Source organism: Monodelphis domestica, chromosome 6 (assembly GCF_027887165.1).
Source record: "Monodelphis domestica isolate mMonDom1 chromosome 6, mMonDom1.pri, whole genome shotgun sequence".
Lineage (NCBI taxonomy): Eukaryota > Metazoa > Chordata > Mammalia > Didelphimorphia > Didelphidae > Monodelphis > Monodelphis domestica.
In genome coordinates, this window is record NC_077232.1 from 74,424,316 (window position 1) to 74,440,048 (window position 15,733).

General features: G+C 44.3%; 2 protein-coding genes across 8 annotated transcripts; one reads left to right on the top strand and one right to left on the bottom strand.

The window, feature by feature from the left end:
- Positions 1–313: 313 nt before the first annotated feature.
- Positions 314–10,763, bottom strand: C6H2orf81 (chromosome 6 C2orf81 homolog). 6 transcript variants are annotated; one of them, XM_016423380.2, is made up of 4 exons: positions 10,623–10,763; positions 9,965–10,186; positions 9,508–9,586; positions 314–9,150 (listed from the first exon to the last, which is right to left on the bottom strand). In XM_016423380.2, the coding sequence occupies exons 1-4, from the start codon at positions 10,638–10,640 to the stop codon at positions 9,143–9,145; spliced, it is 327 nt and encodes a 108-aa protein (XP_016278866.1). In that variant the 5' UTR covers positions 10,641–10,763; the 3' UTR covers positions 314–9,142. The 6 variants fall into 6 exon arrangements, with proteins under 6 accessions (XP_016278866.1, XP_007496971.1, XP_007496974.1 ...); XM_007496909.3 differs by having other exon boundaries at positions 9,356–9,586; XM_007496912.3 differs by having other exon boundaries at positions 9,356–9,586; positions 10,628–10,731.
- A 293-nt stretch (positions 10,764–11,056) lies between these two features.
- WDR54 (WD repeat domain 54) lies at positions 11,057–15,691 on the top strand. 2 transcript variants are annotated; one of them, XM_016423382.2, is made up of 10 exons: positions 11,057–11,153; positions 12,128–12,350; positions 12,564–12,626; positions 12,844–12,910; positions 13,015–13,068; positions 13,286–13,413; positions 14,666–14,766; positions 14,855–15,017; positions 15,154–15,228; positions 15,354–15,691. In XM_016423382.2, exons 2-10 carry the CDS (start codon positions 12,129–12,131, stop codon positions 15,483–15,485), a joined length of 1,005 nt encoding a protein of 334 aa, XP_016278868.1. In that variant the 5' UTR covers positions 11,057–11,153; position 12,128; the 3' UTR covers positions 15,486–15,691. The 2 variants fall into 2 exon arrangements, with proteins under 2 accessions (XP_016278868.1, XP_016278869.1); XM_016423383.2 differs by lacking the exon at positions 12,844–12,910 and having other exon boundaries at positions 13,020–13,068.
- The last annotated feature ends 42 nt before the right edge of the window (positions 15,692–15,733 follow it).

The following is a 15,733-nucleotide window of genomic DNA, read 5'->3' on the forward strand; positions in this document are numbered from 1 at the left end:
AAGACCAATTGATCCAAAGGTTGTTTTAAAAGACAGCATTGAACAGAAGAATAAGCCTGGCATTTCCCATACTGGGACTCGTTTTCCTAATGTGTATAAAGGAGGGTATGAACAGGGTGCTGGATAAGCTGGGAGTAATGTCAATCAGAGCCAACATCACCATCCCACACACAATTTATAGTCTCATATCTTCTTGGTAACTTTATACTCAGAAATGACCAAAATTACATTTTTTTAAAAAATTTCTCTACTCAAAGTGAGTCCCAGGGGTTCAATCTTGAGCTGACTCAAAAGATGAGACAAAATCCATGTGAATAGTTATGTGATTTAATAGCAGAATGAACCAACAAATGTTACAGTAATTTGTGTGCAGCATAGGAATGGCAGCCAGGGTTGGATTGTTCTTTCCCACCTGCTTCTCCTCTCAGTTGGGTCTGAGGTAGTACAGAAGAAATGGCAATGGTTAAGGATTATTTTTCCTACTATATCACCATCTATATAACTTTCTCTTAGACTGTTGCCAGTTCCTGTGCCTCAATCTAACAATAACCCAGTTCTTTCTTGTCTTGTCTTGACTTTTGGTCTATTGTTGATGCATCCTGCCCTATACTGGAACCCTCCTAAAGGTTCAGCTTCCTAACAGATAGAACTTCCCTTAAGGTAAGGATAGGCCCCTCTTCCAAATGGGGGCTCTCTGAGGGTTGGGTTCTTTCTTCCCTAAGAAGAAGGGCTCCCTGTGGCTAAAGACTGTCTTCAGACAAGGGCTATACCTAGTGTATATATGCACAGTGAAATCAGCACATCAACCAATTTAGATTATTAAAGGTGTGTGTGTGTAACCTCTAGCTTTGCCAATCCTCTGAGTTGTTTACACCTGTTCCTGGAGTAATACTTGCTGGCAAGACTGTGTGGTTTTGGATGATCTTGGCATATGAGAGAGTGATCATCTCTCATCCTTCCAATGGAGATCATGGTGGATTCTTGTGTACAAGAGGGGCATGTTCCCTTATGGGAAAACAGTTGAGATCTGTACAAATCAGGATCCAGGGTAGGCTCCTCTTCATTCAACTTCCTTTGTATTTGAATTTGCTCATTACCATTGAAGTCAAGGCATGAAGTTATGACTGATAACACAGTGGGAAGCATAGAGACAACCCCAGCTAGCACTATGGGAAAAGTCCTGATCCTGAGAGGGAGACTAATGTTGTCCTCAGGGAAAGAAGATCCTAAACTGCTAAAATGACAAGTTTCTGTGAATCTCATTTGGCTGAAAAGCTATAAAAGAGATTGATTTATCTTTTCCCTTCTTCCTTCTCCCTTTTTCTAGTCTATGATCCTAAAAGTGAGTTGGGGTAGCTCCTTCCCCTTTTCCTTCTCCATGAGTCTCAGACATATGTCCTCTCTGCCACATCTAAAGATTTGGCAGGGGATAGGTTAGGAAATGGCTAGAGGTGGATGCCTTTATATGAAGGGTTCATTTGTTTTCTTTCCATTTATATACAAGAAATGATGAAATCATAACAGGGTTAAGTATCAGGGCCTGACTACTGAGGGGAGAGGCCGGATGAAGTAGGGGCAGGAAGGGGAGGGGCAGGCATTACAAATTAATTTCAGACTGCAATTTTCCTATTTTCATGTTTTATGCAGTTACTTCATTTCATTCTCTAGATTGATTTTGGGTATAGTGAGCCAATGTTGATTCAAATTGCTTAGCTTTGCCTGCCAAGCACTGCTGGAGCAGTGGGGAGACCAGTCTTGGCATTTGCAGGCTGACCACCACCTGGTGGCAAACAGGGATACAACAGCCTTTAGGAAGACTTCCGCATAAGCAACACACAAGCTCACTGGGCCGTCGGCTCCACTAGAGCACCACCTGGTGTCCAACTCAGATATTAAATTCTCTTGAAGGAAAAACGTACATGGCAACCAACTATGGGATGGCTAATAGCTCACATTCATAGGAGCTCACATTCATAGAGCACCTTAAACATACTTATTTGATCGTCCCCGAAACCTGACGAGGTGCTCTCTCCATTTTGTAGAGAAAGAAACCAAGGCATAGAGAAGTCAGATGCCTTACTTAGAGTTATGCCTCTAGTTTCTGAAGCTATCACATTCAAAATCAAGTTTCCTCAATCCATAAGCTGAACTCTATCCACTTCACCACTTGGGTATTGTGAATCTTAAAAATTCTCAGACCCTACTTCAGAAGATTTGGTTAAGACCATTCCCCATTTTAAACAATGAAGGTACTTGATCAGGAATGTGAGAACTCTACTCCACCCATACTTAAGCATACTTTAGGGAAAGATAAAGTTGTAAACTCTTTACTGAACAATGAAAAGTATTTAACCCATACTTAAAGTAAAGCTAAAAAAACTTAAGCTGGGTCTATTTTTAGATCTAATACAAAAAGGTGCTAAGTACCTATGAAGGTCAGGCAAGTTGCAAACTTGCAAGGGACAAGCTTAACAAAAGAGGTGTGAAGTTTTAGTCTTCTACTCAGGTGTGAATTACTCAAAAGTTTAGTCTATTCAGGTGTGAAATTCAGAATAGTCAGTCTTGTGAAAACGTCTATTGTGATTAGTAGAGGTGAAAATTTAGGGGAGGTGAAAATTCTCTTTAAAAGGAGGCCAGAAGGCCTCTGAATGGAAGCCTTAGAAGCTGAAAGTTCAGCTTCCCAAAGCTGAATTGAAGGGCTCGGTGGCTGAACTTAGTTGAGCTGAGGAGCTGAACTGGTGGGTCTCTCTGAAAACTAGAATCTTGCTTGGGACAAATCTTGTGGTGAGTGGTTTAAAAACTGACTGATCTCTCTCTTAAGGCTTAAGCCTAGGCTGGCCTAGGCTGGCCTAGCCCTTTGTCATTATTTCCTCTTACTCTCTCTCTCCCTTTCATGAATTCCTTATATGTATTAATTAAAATCTCCATAAAACCCAGCTGAATTGGGTATATTTCATATTGGGGAATTTTTCCCATGGCGACCACTTTGGTATAAAATCAAGACACTAAAAATTATCTTTATAGTTTTGGTAATTTTCAAAGTTTTGAAAACATATTTTCACAGTCACAGTTTAAGGCAACCACTCTTTTATCTATAACAGTATATCACCTAAAACTAAGGCAACACTTGAGCCAAAGGAGTACAGGTGGAGGTCCAATAATGTCAAATAATTCTCTTGCAGAGAAGATGACAACATAGATAGGCTGTTGGTCTTATGAGTCAGGGAGACCTAGGATCAAGCACTACCACTGGTAGATATTAGCTATATGACCAGAAGTCACTTACCTTCTCAATGGCCACAGGCCATTTTTTAAGACTTCAAGTTATGGATTTGCCTAATTGCTGATATGATTGGGTAAAGGGAATTTACACATTGAGATTCCCTACACTAATGCAGATCACATGCCTGGAGTCCCACAGTTGTTGCTTCTCAAGCAAGGACAGATAAAGGAAGATGAATTCAACATAGTGGCATAGGATATCTGAAATGCTTTTTCTGCCAAAAGCAGAGCAACAAAAAATTTCTTGGTTTGTCTTGATGGTAATTTCCCTCTCCAAATATGGAAGCAGTGAACGAATTTATAATCTCCCCCAAAAGAAACTAGTGACTAAAATAGAAATGGAGAATGTAGAGAAGAAAGCCATGTACCTTGAGATGCAGTACAAGATTTTCAAAAGCAGTTATCAAAGGATTCAGAGAAAAGACAGGTTAGACCAATCTAACCATTCCAGAAAGCAATTTGGAATTATACTCCAAAAGCTATTCAGCTGTACCTTTGACCCAATACCACTCCTGGGTCTATACCACAGGAAAAAAATCAAATAAAGAGGAAAAGGATCTATTGGTATAGAAATATTTACAGCAGTTCTTTTTGTGATAACAAAGAATTGGAGGTTGTGGGGGTACCCAACAATTGGGAAAGAATGAGTCATTTATATATGATGGAATAATATTATGCTGTTAGAAATGATGGAGATGATTTCCGAGAAACCTAAGAAGATATATGAGTTTATGCAAAATGGAGTGACAAGAACAAGGAAAACAATGTATACAATAACAACATCATAAAGATAATCAACTTTAGTAATTCTGAATAACACAAATCCAAAGGACTCATGATGAAACATGCTACCCACCTTCAGACAGAGATACTCAGAATTAAAATACTTATTTTTCCTTTTTCTTTCTGCATGATTAGGTGATAATTTGTTTTGTCTGACTATACATATTTGCAATGGATTTTGTTTTTCTTGACTTCTCAGTGGCTGAATTTGTAACTGGAAGGGAAATATAATTGAATTTTTTAAAAAAGAAAAGATGACTTGAGTCACATGGACTTAAAACTTTTAGGGAAAATCAGATGGAGGGTGGGTCAGTTCACTCCAACAATGAAATCAGAACATGAAACATTTCTTGAGGAGGAAAAGGAGTTCTCTAAAGATATCAGTGCTGCATACAAAATAACTTAAAGTACAAATCAGATTTTTCAAGATATATGTAAAGAAAATGAAGGTAAAGAAAGATAACATAAAAGCAGGATACATTCTTTTAAGAATTCTCTTAGGATTCCTAAAACTCAGAAAGAGCTAAAGTTGGTGAGGAAAGTTAATAAGGGAAAAGGATTTTATATTGAAGAAAAGAGTAGGAGAAGAGATAGGAACATTGCAGGGTAGATCAAACAATGATAATGGATAGTGGAGAGACGGCAGAACAAGTTGTTTTGCTTCTCTTTTCTTTGCCAAGAACTATCAAGAGAAATGAAAGGTTAAGGACTGCAGTGGACCAGCGATTTAATTAGCATAGGAGGCTCTTAGGTGAGGGAACCCTTTCAATAAAAGTCAGCACCCTTAAAGCAATTTGTAGGCTTTGAGAATTGACTAGAACACTGAAGGAAGAAGTGATTTGCACAGCATCATACAAATAGTGTGTGTCAGGAGGACTTGGAAACCCAGGTCTTCCTAGCTCTGAGAACAACTGTCCCATTAGATAGGAAGAGAGCAGCAAGTTCCCCAAATAAGTTCCAATCATGTGGCTAAGAAAATGTATTTGGTAGATGTGATTGCTCAGCTAAAATCAATGAAAATTGATTTTGGAAATGGAAGTATTGCAAGATTTCAGAAAAACCAATGATGGACATTTATATGCAGCTTTAAAGTTTGTCTTTATATATATTGTTATAACTGAGCCTCACTAATCTCAATAAAAAGGCACTACAAAGGGCTTTAAAAGATGGTATGCTCTTTGATCCAGCAATACCACTACTGGTGGAGTTTGGAATTGATCCCACCATTATGGAAGGTAATTTGAAATTATGCCCAAAGGACTTTAAAAGAATGTCTGTCCTTTAATCCAGCAATACCACTACTAGGTCTGTACCCCAAAGAGATAATTAAAAATCGTTGTACAAAAATATTTATAGCTATACTTTTTGTGGTGGCAAAAATGTTGGAAAATGAAGGGTTATACCTTAATTGGGGAATGACTGAACAAATTGTGGTATATGATGGTCATGGAATACTATTGTGCTATAAGGAATGATGAACTGCTTGATTTCTATATGAACTGGAGGAACCTCCATGAACTTATGTGGAGCCAAATGAGCAGAACCAAGAGAACATTATACACAGAGACTGATACACTGTGGTACAGTCAAATGTAATGGACTTCTCTACTAGCAGCAATGCAGTGATCTAGGACAATCCCAAGGGACTTATGAGAAAGAACGCTATCCACATCCAAAGAAAGAACTGAGGGAGTAGAAACACAGAAGAAAAACATATGATGTATCTATCACTTGTTTATATGGGTATATGATTTGGGGTTTAGGTTTTAAAAGATTACTCTATTACTTAAATGATTAATGTGGAAATAGGTATTGAGTGATAATATATGTATAACACAGGGGAATTATTTGTCATCTCCAGGAGTGGGAAGGGGAGAGGGGAGGGAAAAGAACATGAATCATGGAACCATGGAAAAATACTTTAAAATAATAGAAAACTGTACAAAATAAAAAATAAAAAGCACACTGCAAAAGGAGTGGGAGGAGGAAAAGATTAAAATCAGCAAATTATAAGTGAGATTGATTTGGGTTATTAAAGGAATGATGGTATGTGGCGAACATCTATAAAAGGAAGCAATAATAATGAAGAGGACTTGCCAGACTAAAGTAATTTTCTTTTCCTGACAAGTGGATCAGGGAAATGCTTTAGATTTTCTATGCTTGATTTCAGCAAAGCATATTATGCTATTCTGGCAACAAAATTAAGAGGTGTGATAGGCTCCTTATAGTACATGGGGTTTTCAGAACTGGCTAAATGATTGGGCCCAAAATGCAATCACTGATAGGCTGTCAACTTGTCGAGGACTTTTAGTGAAATGCTCTAGAGAACTGTATTTGACCCTGTGTTGTATAATATTATCACTGTTTTAGATTATGATATAAATTTGACAGATATTAAGCATTTATTATATACAAGGCACTGTGCTGATCAAATTTATAGACAATACAAAGGTCAGAAGGGAGGATATAATAAATTTGATGTCCAAATCTAAATCCAAAAAAGATCTCCACAACTAGAATGATGGAACAAATCCATTAAGAGGAAATTTAATAGTTGGGAATTTCCTAAAGCTGAATGGAAAAAAAAAATTACAGCACTATTGGAGAAAAGATGACAAAATTACTTAGTTCCTCTCCATATATGTTGTCAGACACAGTTGATTTATCAAGAATAGATATAGTGAGAGTCTACTTGCCTTGGTCAGACCATGTTTGAAGTCCATTCTAGGTCTGCACATTAGAAAACATATTCTCAAACTAGAATGTATCTAGAACTAGACAACCCAGAATGGTAACATTCATACTATATAAGGAATAAAACTGATGGAAATAGACTATATCATTTTGAAAGACTTCCAATGTAGAAGAGGCAATTGACTTGTCCTTGACTTCAAAGGATAGTACTACAAACCAACAAGTAAAAATCACATTGGAAGATTTTGGCTTCCTGTGAAGAAAAAGTTCTTAACATTGCTCAGATTACAAAGTGGAACGAGTCAGTTGGATTTTCTTTTCCATACAGGTCTGCAAATAAAGGATGAATACTTTAACTTCCCCTAATAGAGTTTAAGAGGACTCTTGTTTTGATAGACTTGTTTGGATGGCCTCTGAGGTATTTTCCGACAAAGTCTTTGATTCTTTGTCAAAACAAGAGTTTCCCCAAAGGTAGGGGTGTCTCTAATTTAGTCTGGGAGTTCTCTAGAAGTGTGAGCATTTCTCCTCTTGTTCTTCAGAATCCTCATGGTTGTATGTAACAATAGTGATGGGTGTCTCCTTCTTCAGAATCTGTCGTCATTTCACAGCCCACCAGACTAGCACATTGTGTGGTGGAATGATTTCAAAAGAATCCTTAATCTCTGACAATACCATACCTGTTGATATTTACATCTGGACCCAAGATTTCTAGTATACTCTCTACATATCCCAATTTGGGATATTCCCTGTCTCTTTGAGAAGAGACTCTATGTCTATTAAAGGGTCCTTGGAAGGGAGGGTATGTCTCCTCCATCTGAATGGAGGATGCCTAAAGTCAGGAAGTGGGGGAAATGTCCTTGTTAGAGGGCCTTTGGACATGAAAGGGTGACCCTCTTTTGGACTAATTATATAAATTAATGGGCAGGGATATATTAGCCTAAAATCTAGGGCCCTACAAGTATTTATTGTTGGGAGGCAAACAAAGGGGGATTTGGGTGCCAGGATATTGTTGGATGGGGTTGGAATGTCACATAGGACCTTCATTCAGGCTTCCTCAGGGAAGGTGGTGTTGAGGGCCTCCTGAGAGGGAAGGGCCCGAACTTTGGGTGGGGAGCCCTTCAGCAATTGAGCCACAGTGACCTGAGGGTTAAGTGCATGGGTCTGGATAGGTCGCTGCTCAGAAGGTTCCTCAGACAGTGGACCAAGGGTTTTTTCTCTCTCTCTGTGGGAAGGAATAAAACCACTTCGATGAGTGTTTTTGCTTGGATTCCAGAGGCTCACATTAGGCATCAGCTTCATTGTGTCCAGTAGGGATGAAGGTTTCCACATCAGCTGGGAGGTGGCCTCAAGGACTCTTGTACCATGGTGAGGAAGTGTACTCAGGTCAGGACTTGGCCTTTTTCCTGACTCCATCGTTGACATCAGACTTGAACCCACTGGCTGCATCTGCAATAGATCTGTTTTCCTCTCCAACCCACTAGGCCATTGGATATTAGACCACTGCTTTGGAGTGAAGTGCCGGCTCTGGAGTTCTAAGACAGGGGTTAGGAAGGGAAGGCCTGGGCTAGGGAAATGGAAACCACGATGGAAGTTGGGAATGGGGCGGCGGTGGGCAGGCAGCTTAAAATTGAGCTTTTTCCCATACTTTACATGCTTCCTTTGTTCCTTGTAGGACTCCAGTGGGTGGACCTCTGCATCAGGGACCACAACTTTGGCCAGGGGTTGAATTTGGTGCTGGGGAAGATGGGTAGGATCCAGTGGATCCATGGCTATGATTTGTCCCATTTTATCATACACCAGACCGGGTGCTAGGTATGACCGTCCCAGCTGTAAGCGCATGAACTTGGCTGAGGCAGCAGGTAACAAAGTGGGGCTTAGTGAAGGTACCTGAGCTGGAAGAGGCCGGGATTTAGGGAGGCCCCAGGGAGGACTAGCCAGGAATGGTGGGAGAGGAACAGATAGATAGTAGGGGGAAGGTAAATCTGCCTCCTCCATTTGGTCTTGGGTGTCCCCACCCCCCTGTGGATGGAAAGAGGATCGAGGGGTCGGTTGAGGAGATCGAACATAAGTGGGCTGTGAAGTTAGAGGTGCCTGAGAACTTCCCCATAAGTACATATCTAGAGAAGGATGTGGACTCATTGGGCTGGATGTTTCTAAAGAAATCTGGGAACTCTCCCACATGGAAAGACAGGGATAACTATTAGGAGCTGAATCTAGACAAGGGTGGGGTAAGACAAAGTGTTGGGGGCTCTGTGAAGAGAGTTCTGGTGTTGGGGGGGGACCTGGGGTGGGCCCCAACTCAAGAGGTTCCCAGAAAGATAAGCTCTGCTCCTCAGAACATGAGATCCAAGTCTTCTGATGCAAGGGGAGCTGTTCCGAACACTCAGTGCCCTGGGGGGAGGGGAGGAAACAGGAGAATGAGGGCTATGGGGTGGCTGGGTTATTCATTTAAACATCAAAGAGGTGGTCTAGGAAGGGATTTAGTCATTGGGAGAGGATCTGGGAAATGATTTTGGGGAAGGTTAGATGGGAGGAAGCTGGAAAAATTAGAGAGATGGTTATATACAAAGAGGGGATAAGGTGGGGATGGTATTACCTCAGGTTGGGAGATGGGTTCGAGTCCAGGGGGAATAGGAGGGGAAGGTGCATGCAGTACAGGCACAGAGCCTTGAGCCCAGGTGTCTGTGGTGCTGGCCCTAGGCTCCTCATCCTCCCCCCATGTAGGGTCTTCGGCCACATCTGTCTCACCCTCATCCCTTGCAAGGAATCGCCACTCAGTGATCTGCAGCATGGCCTCTCGGGCCTGGCTGATGGTGAATGGGATGCACTGTGAGGGAATGAGGGGGAGGCAGAAGAAAAAAGTGTTACTGGGCTTGGGAGAGTGAGGAAATAGGAATAAAAGTATAGTTAAAAAATAGACTTGGAAGTCAAATGACTTGAGTTCAAATTCTAGTACTTACTAGATATAAAATAACTGTAATAAAACACCTCCTAAATGACTGATGTGTGATAGTGGCAAGTCATTTAATCTGAGCCTCATTTCCAAAGTGGGGATATCAACATCTGTTACCAACATACTTCCTGGGATTGTTGTGAGAATCAAATGACACATGACATAGGTGGAAAATACTTTAGACAGAAAAAAAATATCAACTATTATTATTCTTGCTCTTGGGTGGGTGGGGGGGAGTAAATAGATGTGCACCTGCTGAGTCAGATAGATCTTGAAGGCAGCATCCATCACGCGGGCCAGCAGTTCAGCCAAGATATCCCCTACCACATCTTCACCCTCTTCAATGCTCACAAGCGCAATCCATTCAGCTTCATTCAGGCGGCCAGGTACAATTTCTACCTGGGGCACAGGCACTGTAGGGGGACGAACTTTCTCGGCCTTGGTGCGAGTCTGCCCTCGGTCCCTGGCGGTTTTCTGTAGGAAGAACAATGATGACTTATAATAGTAATAGCTAGCATTTTGGTAGAGCTTTATAATTCCCATTACCTCATTTGGTCCTTAGAAGGAGCCTGTCAAGTGGGTAGGTACTAGAGGTGTCCTAACTGAGGGTTTCTCACCATTCCGATCTATCCTGAGCCCTGTACACTGGACTTTGTGTTATAGCGGGGTAGCCTTGGGCAAGCCCCAGCTTATCATTCATCAATGGAGGAGATGATTGGTTTGGATCACCTCTCTATTATCCCTTCCTGCTGTTATTACTTATAGTACTTGTAATACTCCTTGAGATCGGGAAAGGGCAGGGAGAAGGAGCCGTTCCGTGACTGCGGAAGATGCGAGTGCCACCCCCACCCCCACCCCCGCCGGAAAGCCCGAGATGGTTCCTAACTTCCCGGAAGCCGGAATTGCTCACCGTGCCTTCATGCGCCATAGCTGCCGGCCGCCGGAGTCTGGTGGCTCGGAAGCTCCAGGTCCAGCCTCTGCCTCAGTCCACTCCCAGATACTAGCTACTCCAAAGCTCCCTAACGGTCTCCCAGGCAACCATGGGCGGTACCAGACGCAACTCCGCCCCCCGGGCGTCTTGCCTAGCGTGTGACGTAAGAAGCCACTGCGGCGCCCCGTGCGTCGTCTCCATGGTGGCAGCGGATGCGGGGACTGACAGGCAGAGTGAGGCGCGGTGCCGCGAAAGGGGGGCGCGGGGAGGTCTGGAGGGGACGTCTAACTAGGGCAGGAGAGGCGGGGAAAGAACCGGGGTCTGGTGGGAGGGGTCTGGGCCCTGATATGCCCTTTCTCCGCTTCCCCTTCCTCTCGTCTGATTCAGGCTTCTGCTCCCTCGTCTTCCTGTAGCCCTGACCCCCGTGTGTTGAAGGTACACCAGCGCCGGTGTGGTGGTAGCGTGAGACCCTCGAGCCTCGGTGTCCCTCCGCGGTCCTCCAACGCAAGTGTGAGCACGACCTGTGTCCCTCCGCGAACTAGCACCTCCCACTCGTAGGGCTAGATGTGTGTCCTTCCGCCTCTTTATCCCCTTTCCCACCCACCCCCAGGTTGAGGGTGGGGAGGGGCCAGTGCTCTCGAGTACCCCCTCAGGGCACTGACCCCCCCCCAGCTCAGGAATCCATCTAGTCATTAAACATGGCTGTCCAAGGAATAACCCATACTGACCCTCCTGCGTTTCCTGACTCCTTGTGCATTTCTAATCCCACCATTCCAGAGAAACCCCCCCCTTCATTGCCACAACCCAAGACCACCTCTTAAAAAAACCTATACCTTCTATCTTAGAATCAATATTAAGTATCGGTTCTAAGGCAGAAGAGCAGTAAGGGTTAGGCAATGGAAGTTAAGTGACTTGCTCAGGGTCACACAGCTAGGAAGTATCTGAGGCCAGATTTGAAGCCAGATCCTCCTGGCTCCAACCTGGCTCTCCATCCACTGAGCCCCCACCCCCACACCCCAAGTAGACCACTTTACTCTCTGTCCCAGGTCTCCTCCAGACATTCTCATCCCCATCTCCTCATTCTCATCACCCCCCAGGTTTGTAGTGTAGGGGACAGAATTCTGGGGTTGCTGTCAATATGACCTGAAATTCAAATCCATCCTCAGAGGATTACTAGCTGTGGAAAGTCACATATCCATTGTCTGCCTCAGTTTCCTCAACTGTAAGATGGAAATAATAGCAGCACCTACCTCCCAGGAGGATCAAATGAAATACCTGTAAAGCATAGCTCCGGTGTTATAGAAACATCTATTTTCCCCTCTACTGCCATCCCAATACCCACTGTTTGATGTCCTGTGTATATCCTGGCCTCCAGACTTGTAAATCTTCATGTATTTTCCTTAAAAACTTCTCTGACCTCCTAGTGTCCCTCCAGATTCACCTTGTCCTAGCTCCCTCTCAACCTCTGAGTATTTCTGCCCCAGGATGTACCGCAGGGATCGGCCTTTGCTCCTCCGGTCCTGCCCTGCAGCCCTGTACAACAACCTCTGTGTGCTGCCCCTGCCAGCCTCAGGGCTCGCCCAGTTTGCTTTGGTCCATGGATCCAATTGTGAGCTCCTCAGTGCAGTCCCCAGTGGCCTTCCTCTGTCCCAGCGTCTACTCCACGCTAAAGAAGGGGCTGGGCTGAACCTTCCTCTCATCACCCAGGTGAGTTATGTGACCCAGGGGAGAAGCTGGACCCTCCTGAGAGGAAGGTTCTTTTGAGGGTAGGACCTGAGGCTGACAGGTGCCCCTGCCTTTCCCGATTCCTACCCCATGTTATTGTGTTTGTTGATCCTGTTAATGTCTCTTCTAAACCCCCACTAATGTCCTAGTTCCTTGTGAATTTTTCCTTTTCTGACTCCCACGTTGACTTCTCAGGCCTATTGGTGTGTCCTGCCTTTCCGAGTGTTACTAGTGTTGACTTCACAGAGAGGCATACAGGTAAACAAGAAAAAGGGCATTTCTGTTCCTTATAGGTCCCTCTCCTCCATCCTTTCCCTTGTATCTCACCCTGCACTTCTACAAGAGAACATCCCATTCCACATACCTATGGGCTGACATCCCCAATAGGGTTCTCCCCACCTTCCCCACAGCCATGGTTTAATGTATTTATCTATTCCCACAACATAGTTCCACCTCTACCATTCCCCCCTTGCAGATATATGAGTCAGACGGTTCTGTCATGGTTTACTGGCATGCTCTGGACTCTAGTGATGCCCCCCCAGGTACTGCAGGGCAGGGAGTGGGGTGGGAAATTTAGGCAGAAGAGAATTGGGAGGGAGGCAAAGACTGGACTTCTATGGGATATTTAATGATCTTCCTATCTTAGCGCAGGCCCTGTTTGCCCGAGGAATTGCTGCCAGTGGCCACTACATCTGTGTGGGTGAGGAGGTCGTGGGGAGGTAACATGTAAGGGGTCTGGGCTGGGTGGAAGTATTGGACAGAATATTGGGATGAAAGGGCCTCATTGGAGAGTTCAGAAGTGGGAGAGGCTCTGAGGGCTCAGTTAATTGAGGGACTAAGTAGGAGCCTGGCTGGGATGGAGAGTATGAAATGTGATTGGAGACAGCCATTGAGGCCCACCATGGCCCTGGCCACAGGGACGTGGTCTGGCCGGGTACTGGTGTTTGACGTCCCAGCCAAAGGACCCAACATTATGCTGAGTGAGGAGCTGAATGAACACCGGGTGCCAGTGACGGATATTGCAGCTGAGCCTGCTCAGGGACAGGTAAGGGATCCTTCTGTACAGGAGGGAAGCAGGAAAGGACTTCTCATTCCCCAGCAGCCCAGTCCAGCAAGATGATTAGAGGGTCATAGTTTAGAGCTGGGATGGACTTTGGAGGACAATGAATGCCACCTCCTTTTGAGGACGCAAGCACAGAAAGATAGCTCATGGTCACCCAGAAAATGTCCAAGATAGGACTTGAACTCAGGTCTTGTTGACTCTTGTTGACTACATCCAGTACAAGGCCATATTTCCCCTCTATGAAAAGAGCCCCGAATGAGGAGACTTCAGGAGACCTTGATTCTGCTTATGGCATAACAGTTCCTTAATTGGGGGACCTCGGACAGGTCACATCTCAGTCTGCATTGGGTCTCTGTTGCTTCATCTATAAAGTAAGGAGAGGGTTGAACTAGATTTAAGTTGTCTTCTAGCTCTATTATTCCATGATCTATACTCTCCCTTCTCCAAATCCTTCCTGTTGAAGGATGATGGCCCAGTTCATGTCTCACCTCTCTCATCTTGCCTTCCCATAAGAATTTGCATTGCCTAATAATGTACTTTATTCAATCTCTTCTACAAATGGCTGTTTTACTGTCAGAATTACACAACTTAGCACCTAAGTATTATATGACACCCTTGTTTCTTAATATAGAGCAATAGGTTCTGAACCTGGAGGTTTGTGAAGTTTTTGTAAAAATAATTTACTAACCATATTTCAGTATCATTGATTTCTTTAGTAATCCTATCTATTTTATTTTATGCATTTGAAACATTATTCTGAGAAGGAACCCATAAGGTTTCGCCAGACTGACTCTTCCATGGATCCATGACACATAACAAAGGTGCAAAACCCCAATATCTTGTGAGGATAGGAACTTAGAGCTCAATAAAGACTTTTAAATTGCTTGGCTACAATTTCAGTAACCTGGATCCTCATCTCAGGGACCTCTTAAATAATTTCCTTTCTCTGGGCCTTAGTCTTATTCTCCAAAAGGGATGATGACACCCCCTTTGAGGGTGTTATAAGCACCCAGTGAAATTCTAGCTGGGCAGCAGGTTTTGCTGCTGTGAGTCTGACCAGGAGGAGCTCTAGCCAGAAGACTGGTTTTCAGTACTGCCATCCATCCTTATTCCCAGTTTCAGACCCCAGTCTACCAAAGGGCAGTGGCTGACAAATGCTCCCTTAGCTCTCACAGAGTATAGGACTCATGGAAGGTGGTCTTGGGGAGATGACCTACTGCCTCTCTTCCCTCAGGATTGTGTAGCTGATGTGGTGACAGCGGATGACTCGGGCCTTCTGTGCGTCTGGAAGTCAGGGCCGGAGTTTAAACTGCTGACCCGAATCTCAGGATTTGGGTATGAGAGATCCAAAAAAGGGAGGTGGGTCAGGATTTAGATGGGAAGTCAATTGGGGAGGCCAACCCAATGTCCTTTATCTCCACAGAATCCCTTGCCCCTCAGTCCAGTTGTGGCAAGGCTCTGTAGCTGCTGGTTTTGGGGATGGGCAGATCCGAATCTTTGAGGCCAGCTCCGGGGCCCTGCACGTCCAGATCAATGCCCATGCCCGTAGTATCAGTGCCCTAGACTTGGCACCTGAGGCAGGCAAGGTGAGTCAGCATAGGCCCCATGGTATCAATGAACATCTTCTAGGCTTCTCAGTAGGAAACCATGATGGAGGCATTTGACAGGGGATCCCTGTGTGCACAAACTGGGGATTTTCATGTCATTTCCCCTCTCCTACAGCTGCTCTCTGGGGCTGAAGACTCCTTTGTGCATATCTGGAAGCTAAGCAGAAATCCAGACAGTGGCTGCATTGAGGTCTGTACCAAGCCTGGGTAGTGTCACATTTGGGAACAATTTTAGTGCTCCAGGCCCCACAGAGAGCACAAAATTCCTCTCTTCCACCAAGAGCAGAACCCTAACCCTTCCTCCCCTTCCCCCAGGTGGAACACTGCCATGCAGAATGTGTGACTGACACTCTGGTGTGTGGAGCCCGATTCTGTGACCCCAAGGGCTCTTCCTTTGCTGTGACTGGCTACGACTTGTCGGAGATCCTAAGATACAGCTGTGTGTAAGCAAGGAGGGAGAGGATGAAGAGGAAGAGAGCCAGAACTGTCTGACTACAAGCTGTGAGACGGGAAGGAGACGAGAATCTGCCCCCTGATTCTGCCCCCAAATAGTATTGGGGTCTTCCTGGGAAGGGGGCTTTCCCCTCCGATCTGACACTTATAAAGCAGTACTCCCACTGTTGTATATATAAAGGTATGGCATGACCTCTCAATCCTTCTTTGTGTGTTTTTTAAAGTGGCAACCACAGGACTTT

Excerpts from the sequence above, each read along its gene's own strand:
- C6H2orf81 (XM_007496909.3), bottom strand. Across the intron at positions 9,587-9,964 it reads AGATCTATCTGACTCAGCAG|TGCATCCCATTCACCATCAG; the intron begins GTGCACATCTAT and ends ATTCCCTCACAG. Across the intron at positions 9,151-9,355 it reads AACCCATCTCCCAACCTGAG|GGCACTGAGTGTTCGGAACA; the intron begins GTAATACCATCC and ends CCCTCCCCCCAG.
- WDR54 (XM_016423382.2), top strand. The coding sequence starts at position 12,129 with ATGTACCGCAGGGATCGGCCTTTGCTCCTCCGGTCCTGCCCTGCAGCC. Across the intron at positions 13,414-14,665 it reads CTGAGCCTGCTCAGGGACAG|GATTGTGTAGCTGATGTGGT; the intron begins GTAAGGGATCCT and ends CTCTTCCCTCAG. Across the intron at positions 14,767-14,854 it reads ACCCGAATCTCAGGATTTGG|AATCCCTTGCCCCTCAGTCC; the intron begins GTATGAGAGATC and ends TTATCTCCACAG.